The 14,424-nt window shown below is 39.1% G+C and overlaps 1 protein-coding gene across 1 annotated transcript in view; it reads left to right on the plus strand.

Annotated features, from left to right (window-relative positions):
- LOC149167833 (acetyltransferase At1g77540-like) overlaps positions 1 to 12,012 on the plus strand; it is a 125,920-nt gene extending 113,908 nt beyond the window's left edge. Inside the window, exon 2 of the mRNA XM_089433183.1 lies at positions 11,858 to 12,012. Within this exon, the coding sequence (XP_089289309.1) occupies positions 11,858 to 11,899 (42 nt within the window). The 3' untranslated portion in view covers positions 11,900 to 12,012. The remainder of the gene's footprint in view (positions 1 to 11,857) is intronic.
- Positions 12,013 to 14,424: the final 2,412 nt, after the last annotated feature.

Raw genomic sequence — 14,424 nt, forward strand, 5'->3', positions numbered from 1 at the left:
CTTTTTTGTTTTTATGTGGCCTTTCACGGCAACCTGGGGGCATCAGGAGTGGAGGGGGTGATTTATAACCCTAAATAACAAAAGGTGTATAGCTTTGCTTGGGCCAAGGAACTGCAACAAACAACCAAGCCGAATTTTGGGCTCTTTGGAAAAGTCTAGACTTAGCTATGGGAAAAATAATCAAGAAATTAACAGTTCTTGAAGACTCTATGGTTGTAATAAGGAAAATTTCTAAGGCACTATCTATAAGCCCTTCAATTCTTTCCTCAATCATTCACTAGATTGCCCTTTTTTCCTCAAAATTTGAAGAAATGTCCTTTCAACATATTCTTTGAAGTATAAATGATGAAGTAGACAACTTTTTCGAACTTGGATCCCAACATGAGAAAGGAATAATTGAATTCCATGATGGAGGAAGGTCTAGGGCTCCAATCCCGTGAACACATCATAATTAAATGAGAACATCTCGGAGGTTGATATGATCAAACCCCATTGTACTTGAATCAAGGAGAATAAGTGTCAGTTTTTAGGTGGAATTCCACTCCCTCTGGATGGAGGACGTCAAAGGACAAATGTGTGATGGTATTATCACATGTACATTGCATCAAATGCATGGACATGATTACATCTGAATCTTATGTTTTTGGGGGCGAAGAGGTTTAAATGAGAAGTTGTCTCGTCATACATTGTTGAGGATTAACCTAAAGCTCTTTGAGGTTTGGAGCATTTATCTTCCCATGCAAACTCTCTATGCAATGACATTTAGGATGACTGGAGAAAATATTTTGAGGCACCACTTGCGAGTAGAATTAATTATCTTTCTAGGGGAGAGACTTAGTCGGCGAGCATTGGATTTGTTAAATAGGATGAGTCAAGGAGCATTTGTGTTTATCTCTATTTTTCCCCACTCGATTGTTCAACCGAGTATTATACAACTGATAGTACATTGTCCCTAAACTCCAATCTCAACTGGGTAACTCTCAAATTTGACATGCATGAGTTATTTATGAGTGAATCATCAGTTTACTGGTTGATCACTGCAAGCAGCACCACACTACTAGACCTCCCACTAGTTCCTCCAACAGTTGGAACTAGTTTAATTGACTTTAACTCAGTTAAACTAAATTAATTAATTACAACTCAAAATAAACTCAACTAGGGCTCCTATAATGTAGGAGACACTCTACATGACTCAAGTTAGACCCTCAACTTGAATTAATTGAGCCAACTAAGTCAAATTAACTTAGTTAACTAATACAGGTTGTCATGAGATGTGAAATTACAATTTTATTCCCAATTTAATTCAAGAACAAAATTAAATTAGGATTTTCTTGTTGCATTCTCAACACTCCCTCTCAATAATAAAGGGATTATCCGTTACCCCAACCCTGCCACTATGAAACTCGAATTTGCATCTTGACAATGCCTTTGCCAAAATATCTGCATCATGTCCCTTTGTAGGAATGTACTCCAACGACATGATTCTCCTCTGCACACAATCTCGTAGATGGTGGTACCAAATGTCGATATGATTGGACTGATCGTGAAAGACTAGATTCTCAAAGAGTTTGATACAACTTTGATTATCAAAGTAAATCATTGTAGGATCAATCTACTGACTAAATAACCCAACAAGGATCTTCCTCATCCAGATAGCCTCACAAGATGCTGACTAGCAGCAATGTACTCTACTTCTGTCGAAATGAGTGCAACTGATCTCTACTTCCTGCTATACCAAGACACTATTTTTGACCCAATACTAAAGATCCCCCCCGATGTGCTCTTCTTGTCAAATGGATTCCCTACCCAACTTCACCCCCTCTATCTATTTGTACCAAAGACCAAACTGAGTGGTGCCTCTGAGGTATCTCAACACATCTTTAGTTGTCTTCCAATAGAGTTTGGTTGGCTTAACAATTGCATGACTAAGCTGGTTAATGAAAAAACATATATCTGGTCATGTGTTCACCAAATACATAAGTGAACCCACAAGTTGCTTGTAAATAGTAGCCTCCGCCACTTCACCTAAAGTAACATCTTCCTTCCTCCAATTCCCTGCTAAAGGAATCTCCATGGGTTTGTTTCTCTCCATGTGGAACTTCTTCAGTATCTCATTGGTATACTTTCCCTGAGAGACAAATAGTTCCTCATCTCCTTGCCATACTTCCATACCAAGGAAATAATGCATGAGCCCCAAGTCCTTCATCTCGAATTCTCTTGCAAGATTTTACCAACTTCTCATCATTTGTTAGAATTAAATCATCGACATATAATACTGTAATAAAAAATTCACCTAAAGGTTCGCATCTACTTCACTTTTGGTGAAGCCCAACCTGGTGAAATAATTGTGAATCTTGGTGTACCAAGCACATGTGCTTATTTCAATCCATACAACGCTTGCTTGAGTCTGCACACATGTGACTCTCTGTTGAAGGTCTCAAATCGTTCTAGCTGCTCAATGTACACCTCTTCCTAAATCACACCGTTGAGGAATGATGTCTTCACATCCATTTGATGTATCTTCCATCTCATTTGTGCTGAAAGTGCTAGAATAGATTTGATTAAAGAGTACCTTTCTACTGGAGAAAAGGTCTCCTCGTCATCAATTCACTTCACTTGAGAGAACCCTCTGGCCACCAATATGGCCTTGTGTTTCTCCATACTCCCATCTGATGCTTGCTTTACCTTGTAAAGCCATCTGGAACTCACCACTAACTTGTCTTCTGGCCTTGGGACCACTTCCCAAACATTGTTCTGATAATGGATTCATACTCCTCTACCATGGCATCAACCCATACTAGTTTATGCACTACTTCCTCGAATCATGAGGCTCAATCTCTACTGTCTCGCTCATCATATCCATGTAGCTAGTGTACTGATTTGGTGACCTTTGCCTGCGTTGTGATGTGTGTGCTCCCATATTCTCTCTAGCAACATGCATCAATTTGTCAACCTCTTTGGTTTGCTTCCTTCCATCTATGGAAGTCTCTGCATGAGTGGGTGCTTCCACTCTCTGCTCCTCTGCATGTGGCTACTCCACATCATCCTGAGATTCCTCCTTTGGAGCTAAAAGCTCATCATCTGCATGTAACTGAATCTCCCTCTCAAGAGGACATATCATGGCCTTCTCTTCATCGAACTTCACATCTCTATGAACCATTGTCATCCTATGAGATGGAAGGTACACCTGATAGTTGTGAAGTGTATCAATGTACCCCACATATATGCCCAACTCAGTTGTTAGTTATATATTTTTCCTTGCATCCTTGGTAACATGACAGTAAACTGTAGAAATTTTGACTGTAGATTAACCTGATAATGCAATATAACCAAAGCAAAATACTTTAACCTACTTCTACAAGCAATTTGCGGAAGCTTAAAAGATTTGAGCAAGATCAAGCTGAACACATATAAACAAAAGAAGAATCAATGCACATGAAACACGCAAGAATACTCAGGGGAAAGCCCCAACTAAAAGCCCCATTATTTGTATTATCATACAAGTTGGAAATATCTTAGAATTACACCAAGCCTGAGCTCTCACAGCTAGCCAACTCTCAGTACAATCCTCACAGATGCTCACAGGCAAAATAGACTTCTCATAAGCCTTCTTCTCTGCCCTCCAAGCTCCTATTTCCTTGCGCAGTTTCTCCTGGGTGATCCTCCTATTACCAAGTGGAACACTGATCACTCACACTGATCTCACACCCTATAAAACTGCGCAATCCTCAAGGAATGAATTCCTTCTGCATGCATGAGTTTTGTTTATAGGAAAACACATGAAACTGATAGTACATTGTCCCTATCTTTAATCTCAACTGGGTCTTTCTCAGAATAGACATGCATGAGTTAATGATGAGAGAATCTTCAGTTATCTGGAGTACACTAGTTGAGTGCATGCATGCATCAACTGACTGATAACTCACAATTAGTTCCTCAAACAGTTTGGAACTAATTTAACTGGACTTAACTCAGTAAACTAAGCTAACTAATTACAACTCAAATATAACTCAATCTTATCTCCTTAATTTAAGGGATAACTGTTGCATGACTTCAGAAAGACTTCTAACTTGAATTTCTCCAACTAATTAACTCAAGATGAATTAATTAATTATTTTTCAAGCAGCTAGTGAGACTAAATTCGAATTTTATTTCACAATTTTAATTCAAGGAAAAATTAAAATTGGAATATTCTTGTTGCCACATTTCAACACTCCCTCTCAACAAGGAAGGGATTATCTGCCACCTCGATCCTTTCTCTATGGAACTCGAATTTACACTTTGACAATGCCTTTGTCAAAATGTCAGTATCTTGCTCCTTTGTGAAAATATACTGCAACAACATGATCCTCCTCACTACACAGTCTCTGAGATGATGGTACCAGATATCGATGTGCTTGGACCTATCATGAAATACTGGATTCTTAGAGAGTTTGATACAACTTTGATTATCATAATAGATCACAATTGGATCCATCCTTTGATAAAACAAACCAACTAGGATTTTCCGCATCCAAATGGCATCACATGCTGCCTGACTTGCAGCCATGTATTCAGCCTCTGCTGAGCTGAGTGCAACTGACCTCTGTTTCCTTCTATACCAAGAAACTACAACTGACCCAAGGTTGAAAATCCCTCCGAATGTGCTCTTCCAATTTGATGGACTCCCTTCCCAATCTGCATCAGCGAAGCCCCTTAGTTTCACTCCCTCTGTCCATTTGTATCATAATCCATACTGAGATGTGCCTCTGAGGTATCTCAATACATGCTTTTCTACCTTCCAAAACATCTTGGTAGGCTAAACCATCGCTTGACTCAGCTGGTTCACTGTATAGCACAAATCTGGTCGTGTGTTCACTAAGTACATCAGTGAACCCACAAGCTATCTGTACACAGTAGCCTCTACTACTTCTCCTGAAGTAGCATCCTCCTTCCTCCAGTTACCTGCTAGAGGAGTTTGCATGGGCTTGCACTTCTCCATGTGGAATCTCCTGAGTATCTCGTTGGCATACTTGCCCTGAGACACAAACAACTCCCCATCCTTCTGCCACACTTCCATGCCAAGGAAGTAATGCATGAGACCCATGTCTTTCACCTCGAATTCTCTTCCAAGGTTCTCCTTGCAAGACATTATCAACTGATCATCACCTGTCAATATGAGATCATCAAAATAAAGTACAATGATCAATGACTTACCTTTGACCATGATGTGGTACAGGTTTGCATCTGCTTCACTCTTTGTGAAGCCCAACCCGGTGAAGTAGTTGTATATCCTGGTGTACCAAGCACGAGGTGCTTTCTTTAGCTCGTACAAAGCTCTCTTAAGTCAGCACACATGCGACTCACGATCAAAGGTCTCAAAACCTTCTAACTGCTCTATGTACACTTCTTCCTCAATCTTGTCATTGAGGAATGCAGTCTTCACATCCATCTGATGGATCTTCCAACCCATCTGTGCTGATAGTGCCAACATCGATCTAATAGATGAGTACCTTGCGACAGGAGCAAAAGTCTCATCATAGTCAATCCCATCGACCTGTGAAAAACCACGGGAAAAAAATCTTGACTTATGCTTCTCCACACTACCATCAGCAGCTTGCTTTAGCTTGTAAAGCCAACGGGAACTCACAACTGGCTTGTTCTTCGGTCTCGGAAACACATCCCAAACACTATTACGAACTATGGAGTCATACTCCTCCACCATAGAATGAACCCAAATCAGCTACTGCACTGCTTCCTCAAAGGAAGATGGCTCGGTCTCAATGTATTCCCCAACAAGGGCCATGTATCTAGTGTACCTCTCAAGTGACCTCCTTTGTTTGCGCTAAGAAGATGGTTCTCCCACATTCTCTCTCGCATCCGTCAACAATCTGTCAGCTTCTCTTGTGCGCTTCCATCCATCTCTGGAAGACTCTGCTTAAGTGGATGTCTCCACTCCTAGAACCTCTGCATGCAGCTGCTCCGCATCAGTTTGAGGCTCCTCCTCCTTTGGAACCAACAGTTCCTCCAAAGCCTGTAGTTGGAGCTCCCTCTCAAGGGAAACTCGCATGGCCTTCTGCTCATCAAACTTGAGATCTCTGCAAACCATTGTCCTCTGAATGGTAGGCAGATACGCTCGATAGTTGTGGGGTGTATCAGTGTACCCCACAAGTATCCCAAACTCTGCTGTCGGCTCAATATTCTTCCGTGCATCCTTTGTCACATGGAAATATACCGATGAGCTAAAGATTCTGAAGTGACCCACATCTGGTCTCTCACTGGAGAAAGCTTCCTTCGGTGTCTTCATTCGAAGTATGCGATGCGGGCTGTGTTGCATGCCTCAACCCACAAGTGAAGTGGTAGGCCTTGGTCATGCAACATCGCCCGTGCTGCCCCTACAATAGTTTTGTTCTTCCTCTCGGCCACCCCATTCTGCTGTGGGTTATGAGGTGCCTTCAACTCTCGTTTAATTCCTTCCGCTGCACAGAAGTCTTTAAACTCTTGAGAGACATATTCTCCATTGTTGTCGCTTCTCAAGGCCTTGATCTTTTTCCCTGACCCTTTCTTGACCTAAGCTTTGAACTCACAAAACTTTGTGAAGGTTTGTTCCTTCTTCTACATGAAATAAATCTAGCATTTATGAGAATAATTATCAATGAAAATCACATAATATCTTTGCTTCACTATGGATGCTGTCGAGAATGGTCCACACACATCAGTATGAACTCGCTCTAAGATAGCCTCTGCTCGACTGTCTCGATCATGAAAGGAAGACTTGGTGTACTTTTCCAAGGTACAACCTTTGCATGTGTCAACTTGCTCAAGTTTACCTTTGGGAAGTCCTGTAGATATCTGTTGCATTATCTTCAAGGCCCCATGATGCAAATGTCCCAACGACCTGTGCCACAACTCGCCAATGTCTTGGATTTGCACCAATTCTGCTTTCGTACTCAATGCTGCACAATCATCTACCTCTAGTTTATAGAGATTCTTCACCCGAATCCCTATCCTCTTGGTCTGACCCATGGCTATGTGTCTTAGGAACGCCTTTCCTTTACTGAAGACAACATCATAACCTTTGTCCTCCAACATCGCGACCAATACCAAGTTCTTCTTCAACCCAGGCACATACATCACATCTGTCAAGGTGAGAGGAGCTCCATGCTTCCTTTATAAAGCAACCGTGCCCACTCCTGAAACACTATACCTTCCGTCGTCACCCATCTCTATGCGCATCTTGAGGTCTTTCTCCTCCAAGGTACTGAATAAAATTTTATCACTGGTCATGTGGAATGAGGCTCCACTGTTAAGATACCAAACACAACCCATCATTGATGACACCATGCATGTGATGAGGGTAATGTCCATTTCGAACTGAGAGGCTAATGCCTCATCTTCTGATCCTTTCAAGGATCCCTTCTTGGACTTATTCTATGGGCAATTAGTTGCATAATGTCCCATCTCGTGACAATTAAATCGTTTCACTTTAGACTTGTCAACCTTCTTCCCTCCATGAGAAGAATTCGATTTGGAATGGGAGGCCTTCCCCTTCCCTTTCCTTGCCTTACTTGCTAAGGCCAAATTTTCTTCATCATCATTCTTGGATGAAGAACCATCTCGTGTGCTCCTCCTGATCTCCTCCTACATGAGATCCGACCACAGTCGTTCCCAATCTGACAGTTTCTCCCTTCCATTCACAGAGTCCTGGTAGCTATTCCATCTCTTTGGAAGGACAAGGAGAGAGAGGTTCACCATATCATCGTCAGTAGTAGTTATTCCCACACTGCTAAGCTCATCTCTGCAGATGCTGAGCTTGTTCAGATATGTGGAAATTGTATCGCCCTTCTCCATCTTGATTTTTCGAAGCTTATCCTTGAGTGCCTATTTCCTCTTGTCACTACTATTCTAGTAGAGGTCCTTCAATGTCTTCCACATTGAAAATGGAGTATCCTTCCCATGGAGACTCGAGACGATATGGTCTCGAACTTCCTCAAGGATGATTCGTCTCGCCTTCGCCACACACTTCTTCCACTCAGCCAACTCTTGTGCATTAGTTGAAATTGGCTTTTGGATTTCTTGATCAATGAATTCCTTTAAGCCATTGTCTTCTAATACAGACTCCATGCGATATTTCCATGCTATGTAATTTGAGCTACCATCCAAAGCATACTCGAGTCTCAAGCCATTGAACACCATTGGCCAACCTTGAAGTATGATAAGAATTCGATTTTGCACCTGCAACCCTGAACTTCAAACTTCGAATTCTCTTCTCAGTATATTGTTCACAGATCTGATAACCTTTGCTCCGATGCCATGTAGAAATTATGACTATAGATTAAGCTGATAATGTAATATAAACAAAGCAAAATACTTTAACCTACTTCTACAAGCAATTTGCGGAAGCCTAAAATATTTGAGCAAGATCAAGTTCAACACATATAACCGGAAAAAGAATCAATGCACATGAAACACAGAAGAATACTCAGGGGAAAGCCTCAGCTAAAAACCCCTCTATCTGTATTATCATACAAGTTGGAAATATCTCATAATTACACCAAGCCTTAGCTCTCATAGCTAGCCAGCTCTCAATACAATCCTCACAGATGCTCATAGGAAAAATAGACTTCTCATAAGCCTTCTCCTCTGACCTCCAAGCTCCTATTTCCTTGCGCAGTTTCTCCTGGGTGATCCTCTTGTTACCAAGTGGAACACTAATCACTCACATTGATCTCACACCCAGTAAAACTGCGCAATCCTCAAGGATTCCTTCTACACACATGAGTTTTGTTTATAGGAAAACACATGCAACTGATAGTACACTGTCCTTGTCTTTAATCTCAACTGGGTCTTTCTCAGAATAGACATGCATGAGTTAATGATGAGAGAATATTTAGCTATATGGAGTACACTAGTTGAGTGCATGCATGCATCAACTGACTAATAACTAACAATTAGTTCCTCAAACAATTTGGAACTAATTCAACTGGGCTTAACTCAATAAACTGAGCTAACTAATTACAACTCAAATATAACTCAATCTTATCTCCTTAATTAAGGGATAATCTCCTTAATTTAAGGGATAACTGTTGCATGACTTCAACAAGAATTCTAACTTGAATTTCTCCAACCAATTAACTCAATATGAATTAATTAATTATTTTTCAAGAAACTGGTGAGACTAAATTCGAATTTTAATTCACAATTTTAATTCAAGGACAAATTAAAATTGAAATATTCTTGTTGCCACATTTCAACATAAACTGATGAACGAAAGATCCTGAAGTGTTCCACATCTAGTTTCTTACCTAAAAAATCTTCTTCTGGTGTACTCAACCCGAGAATCCGATGAGGACTCATGTGTTGCACATATATAGTTGTGTTTCATTCTTCAGCCCACAAGTGCAACAGTAGGCCTTTATCATGTAATAGTTCCCGTGCAACTACCACAATACTTATGTTCTTCCTTTTAGCCACCCCATTCTGTTGTGGTTATGGGGTGCTATTAACTCCCATTGAATGCCTTCTGATGCACACAATTTCTTGAATTCATTCGACACATATTCTCCACTATTGTCACTCCTAGAGCTTTAAATTTCCCGCCAATTTCTTTCTCAACAAGCGCTTTAAATTTACAAAATTTAGCAAACGTCTAATCTTTCTTTTGCATGAAGAAAATCCAGCACTTACAACAAAAATCATCTACAAATATTACATAATACTTGTGCTTGGCCATGGAGGTTGTCGAGAATGGTTCACGCATGTCTGAGTGAACTCTTTCAAGAATTGTTTATGCTTGACTGCCCTTATCATGAAATTTAAATTTGGTGTAGTTCCCCAATGTACACCATTTTCATGTGTCTCACTGCTCTAGTGTACCCTTGGGAAGTCCTGTAGAAATTTTCTACATGATATTCAATGCTCCGTGTTGCAATTGACTGAATCTTCTATGCCACAACTCACTAGTGTCTTAACTCTTCACCTTCTCTACTTTTGTGTTTAAAGTAGCTCAGTCTTCTACATACAATTTGTAGAGGTTCTTCACCTGAACCCTAATCTGCTTCACTTGTCTTGAGGCTATGTGACAAAGGAAATCCTTTCTTTTGCTAAATATCACATTGTACCCACGATCCTCCAACATGGCAACTAAAACACAACTCTTCTTCAAACCCAAAACATACATGATATCTTTTAATGTGAGGGGAGAATCAGACTCCCTGTGAAAAGTAACAGTACCAATTTCGGTCACACTATACCTCCCATCATATCCCATTTCGATGTGCATCTGGAGGTCCTTCTCCTCCAAGTCACTAAAGAATTCTTTATTTCTAGTCATATGGAATGAGGCTCCATTATCTAGATATCACACACTACCCATCACTGATGTCACCATGCAAGTGATGAAGGTGAAATCCATCTCAAATTGTGAAGCAAGAACTTCACTTGCCGCTCCACCTCAGGGCTTCTTGTCGGCCTTCTTGTGCGGATACTTCGTGGCATAATGTCCTAGCTTGTGATAGTGAAAATATTAATCTTCAACAAGCCCTTCTTCTTATTGCCCTGACTGGACACTAATTTGGAATGGGATTACTTCCCTTTCCCTTTATTCGCCTTTCCATCTAAGGCATAGTTCTCCTCATCATCATGCTTGGATGAGGATCCATCTCTGGTGTTTCGTCGAATCTCTTCTTGCACCAAGTCAAACCATAACCACTCCCACTTTGGTAGCTTCTCCCTCTCATTTACTGAGTCCTGGTAGTTGTACCAACTCTTGGGAAGGCCTAAAAGTGCTAGGCTGACCATATCATCTTCAACAATTGTAACACTGACACTTCCAAGCTCATCCCTACATTAGGTGAACTTGTGTTGCCCTTCTCCATCTTGATTTTTTGAGCTTGTCCTTCAGTGCCAACTTCCTGTGGTCACTGTTGTTTTGAAATAGGTATATCAAGGCTTTCCACATTGCATATGGAGTCTCCTTACCATGGAGGTTTGAGACAATATGATCTCGAACTCCTTCTAGGATAATCCTTCTCGCCTTTGCAACACATTTTCTCCACTCTGCTTGATCTTGAGCCTCAACTGTTGGAGGCTTAGGAATTTCTTTGTCTATGAATTTCTTAAGCCTATTGTCTTCCAACACTGCCTCCATCCTGTTCTTCCAAAAAATATATCTTGAAATACCCTCAAGGGAATATTCAAGTCTCAATCCATAGAACAACATCCTATTGGCTCTGAAGTATGATATTTCCAATTCAATTTCACCTGCAAAAAATAAAATTGTATTCTCCTCTTCTAGAGTGATTGCTGCTCTGATACCATCTAGAAATTTGTTGTAGATTCAAATTGCTAATTGTAATATGCTAAAATGGTAGACTTGAATCTACTCTACTCGTCAGTGGAAACAATTAAACAATCGCGAGATAATGAAGCATACAAGAGAAAGAATTCAATCAACACATTACACAATTATTTCATGGGGAAAGCCACATCTAAAAATCCCTCCTATCTGTATATTGCATTAATTAGAAAATATAAGAAGATTACAATGCTTTGCTCAAGCCCGAGCAATCTCTGCACTATCTCTATTTGTCTCACAGCTTCATAAACAAGCCCGAGCCAACACTTTGTTGGGTTTTGAAAATGTCATTCATTTTCAATACACTTTCACTATTATGTCCATTATATTACCTCCATTTCACTTCCATTTCACTACTATGTCACTACATTCATCCCACTTTCATTATCATTGGGCCACATTTATGTTTTTCCAAACTTTATTAATTCTTAGTCTTTTTAAGTGAATTTGTGATTAAAAATTAGAAAATAATGTGCATATGCTTATACCTAACAAGTGGGTTGAGATTGTTGACATGTGTAGGTCAAAAGGAGGCTTCTAGAAGACCTTTATGTGGCACCCTAAGGCCAAATTCGGATTTGAGTGGAAAGAATCATGGGATCATGAGGATATGTGTCACATCTCCTAATTGTATTGAAACTTTAAGAAGACATGTGTCTTATCAGTTCTTATTTTGATTAGGACTCTAGAGGTAGAGGGAGAGATTCATGGACTCTCATTAATGAGATGGCTTCTCATCTTTTTGTATAAATAGGAGATCTCTCTCCTTCATTTGTTAGATTGTTAGCTTGTTAGTCGTACCTTGCTTGGAGTTTATAGTTCGTCCTTGATGGCTTTTGAAAGCTTTGTTGTACTTTGTAATTTTGAAGAATTTAAATAAAGCTTTGATGTTCTCAACATGGAAGGAGATGTGAAGTAGATGTCATGGAGCACATTAGAATGTAAGGTAGAGTAGATTTTATTTTGTAATTTTGCTTTGATTTCATTATGTCATTTGATTGCTTTCAAGTTTGATAGATTAGAGTTTCCATTGATGCAATTTTAATTCATGCAAGTGTGTTCAACCGGTTGATTGTAGATTAGTTTTTTTTTACATGTTTTTGTATCAAATAGTGACATGAGATTTGCCTCTCTGCTGAAATTTTTCTTAAGCTTTTCAATTTCAGTTATGCTTTGATTTCAGTCTTATTTATTTGTTGTTGTTAGTTAGTTTAGATATCAAATTCTTCATGTCATTTGACGTTATCTCCAGAGCCATGGCTTAACCCCGAAAAGCTACTTGGCGAGCTATCAGATTATGAGTGAAGTGATTTGATTTTACTTTCATCTCTGCAATTAGATACCAGGTTCTTCATGTTATTAATGTTATCTCCAGAGCCATGGCTTAACCCCGAAAAGCTACTTGGCGAGCTATCGGATTATAAGTGAAGTAATTTGATTTTTCTTTCATTAATCTGCAAGTAGGTAATTTAGATATCAAATTCTTCATGTCATTTGACGTTATCTCCAGAGCCATGGCTTAACCCTAAAAAGCTACTTAGCGAGCTATCAGATTATTAGTGAAGTAATTTGATTTTGTTTTCATTTAGATATCAATTCTTCATGTTATTTGATGTTATCTCTAGAGCCATGGCTTAACCTGGGAAAGCTACTTTGCTAGCTATCGGATTATAAGTGAAGTAAATTGATCTTGCTTTCGTTAGTTTGCAATTTTTGGTTTGTTTGAGTGCAATAGTTTAGATTTTATTTCTGTAATTAGATGGGTAGCAGAGACAGTGATTTCATGATCAATATTTCATCTTTTGTTTGATTTAAGTAGCTGCATATTTACATTCCTGTTCAAGTATTCATTTTATCAATAGCATGTTTTGAGATCTTTTGAAGTGCTAAGTTTTGGAAGTTACCACAAGAGACATAAACCTTGTCTTGAAATCTACATCCATACTTGACCTTTAAAAGTATTCTTAAGACCTTAGAATAGGATTTCCATTTGCATTAGACACTTTAGGAGATCAACAAGAACAAAACCCCAAAACAAGATAAAAACTATAAAACAACAAAGTAAGAAAAAAGGTTAACTAAACACATATGGTGCACCACACTTCATCAATTTATGATACTCGGATTGATAATTTATGTAGAGCAATTTAAGACGTTAAATTGACTAGACATTTTTGGCACCATTTTCAGGGAAGTGTAATTAGGAGACCTTATTTCTTACATCTAAAAAAATAAAATTAATTCTTGAGTATGCTCTCCTCCTGCACTTTGTGTGATATGGAGGATCAGAAAAAGAATTGTTATGTTAAAAAAAGGAGACAAAATAAACTTCATCATTTCAATTGATTCAAAAAATAAATAAATGAAACCCAACTGCTTTGATAGGTTCAACTGTCCAAGATTGACTGGTTATGGTTTGTAGTGGTCCTCAAAACACTGTATCCTGTTTTAATAAGATTTTGCAACTTAGCTGCGGAATGTGGCCTGATTCCGCAGCTAAATGTGAATTCGCAGCTAGTTTCAAGGTTTAGCAGGTTACAAGCATCCAATGAAGAAACTAACCACATGGGCATCTCTGAAATTGTCCTGACATGGATCCTATCCTAGTCACCCAGCCTAGATTGATAAAAAAATTAACTTAAGACCTCAGTCAAAGTCCTGTTTTCAATACATTTACCTTGAAGTCTTTGCTACCTGAAATTGAAAATCATTAATCCTTCTTATAAAATTTCACAATTTCAGAGAAAAAAAAGAAGAAAACCAATCAAAGGCTATCCCCAATTCCAGTCTTCACTGTGGCCTCAATAGAAAATCTGCATTCCTGTTTGAGCTTTGGCCTTGAAACAAACCTGCAAAATCATAAAAAATAAATAAATAAATCTGCAATATAAACAATCTGAGCTGCGATCTTCAACAAAAGTATTAAATTGTACATTATATTAGAGCTGAACTTTTTCCTGATTGGGATGAAAACCAAACGTAAGAAATTTCTTGATGATAAGGAAGCTTTGTTTCGCAGAAAGGCAGTTCAGAATCTGAAACCTATGGATGGCCTACATAAACTGTGCAAATGGATTAAAAACAGAGGA

Source organism: Pinus tabuliformis, chromosome 5_1, assembly GCF_031772625.1.
Source record: "Pinus tabuliformis cultivar Carrire ecotype Pingquan chromosome 5_1, CPIR1, whole genome shotgun sequence".
NCBI classification, from domain to species: Eukaryota; Viridiplantae; Streptophyta; class Pinopsida; order Pinales; family Pinaceae; genus Pinus; species Pinus tabuliformis.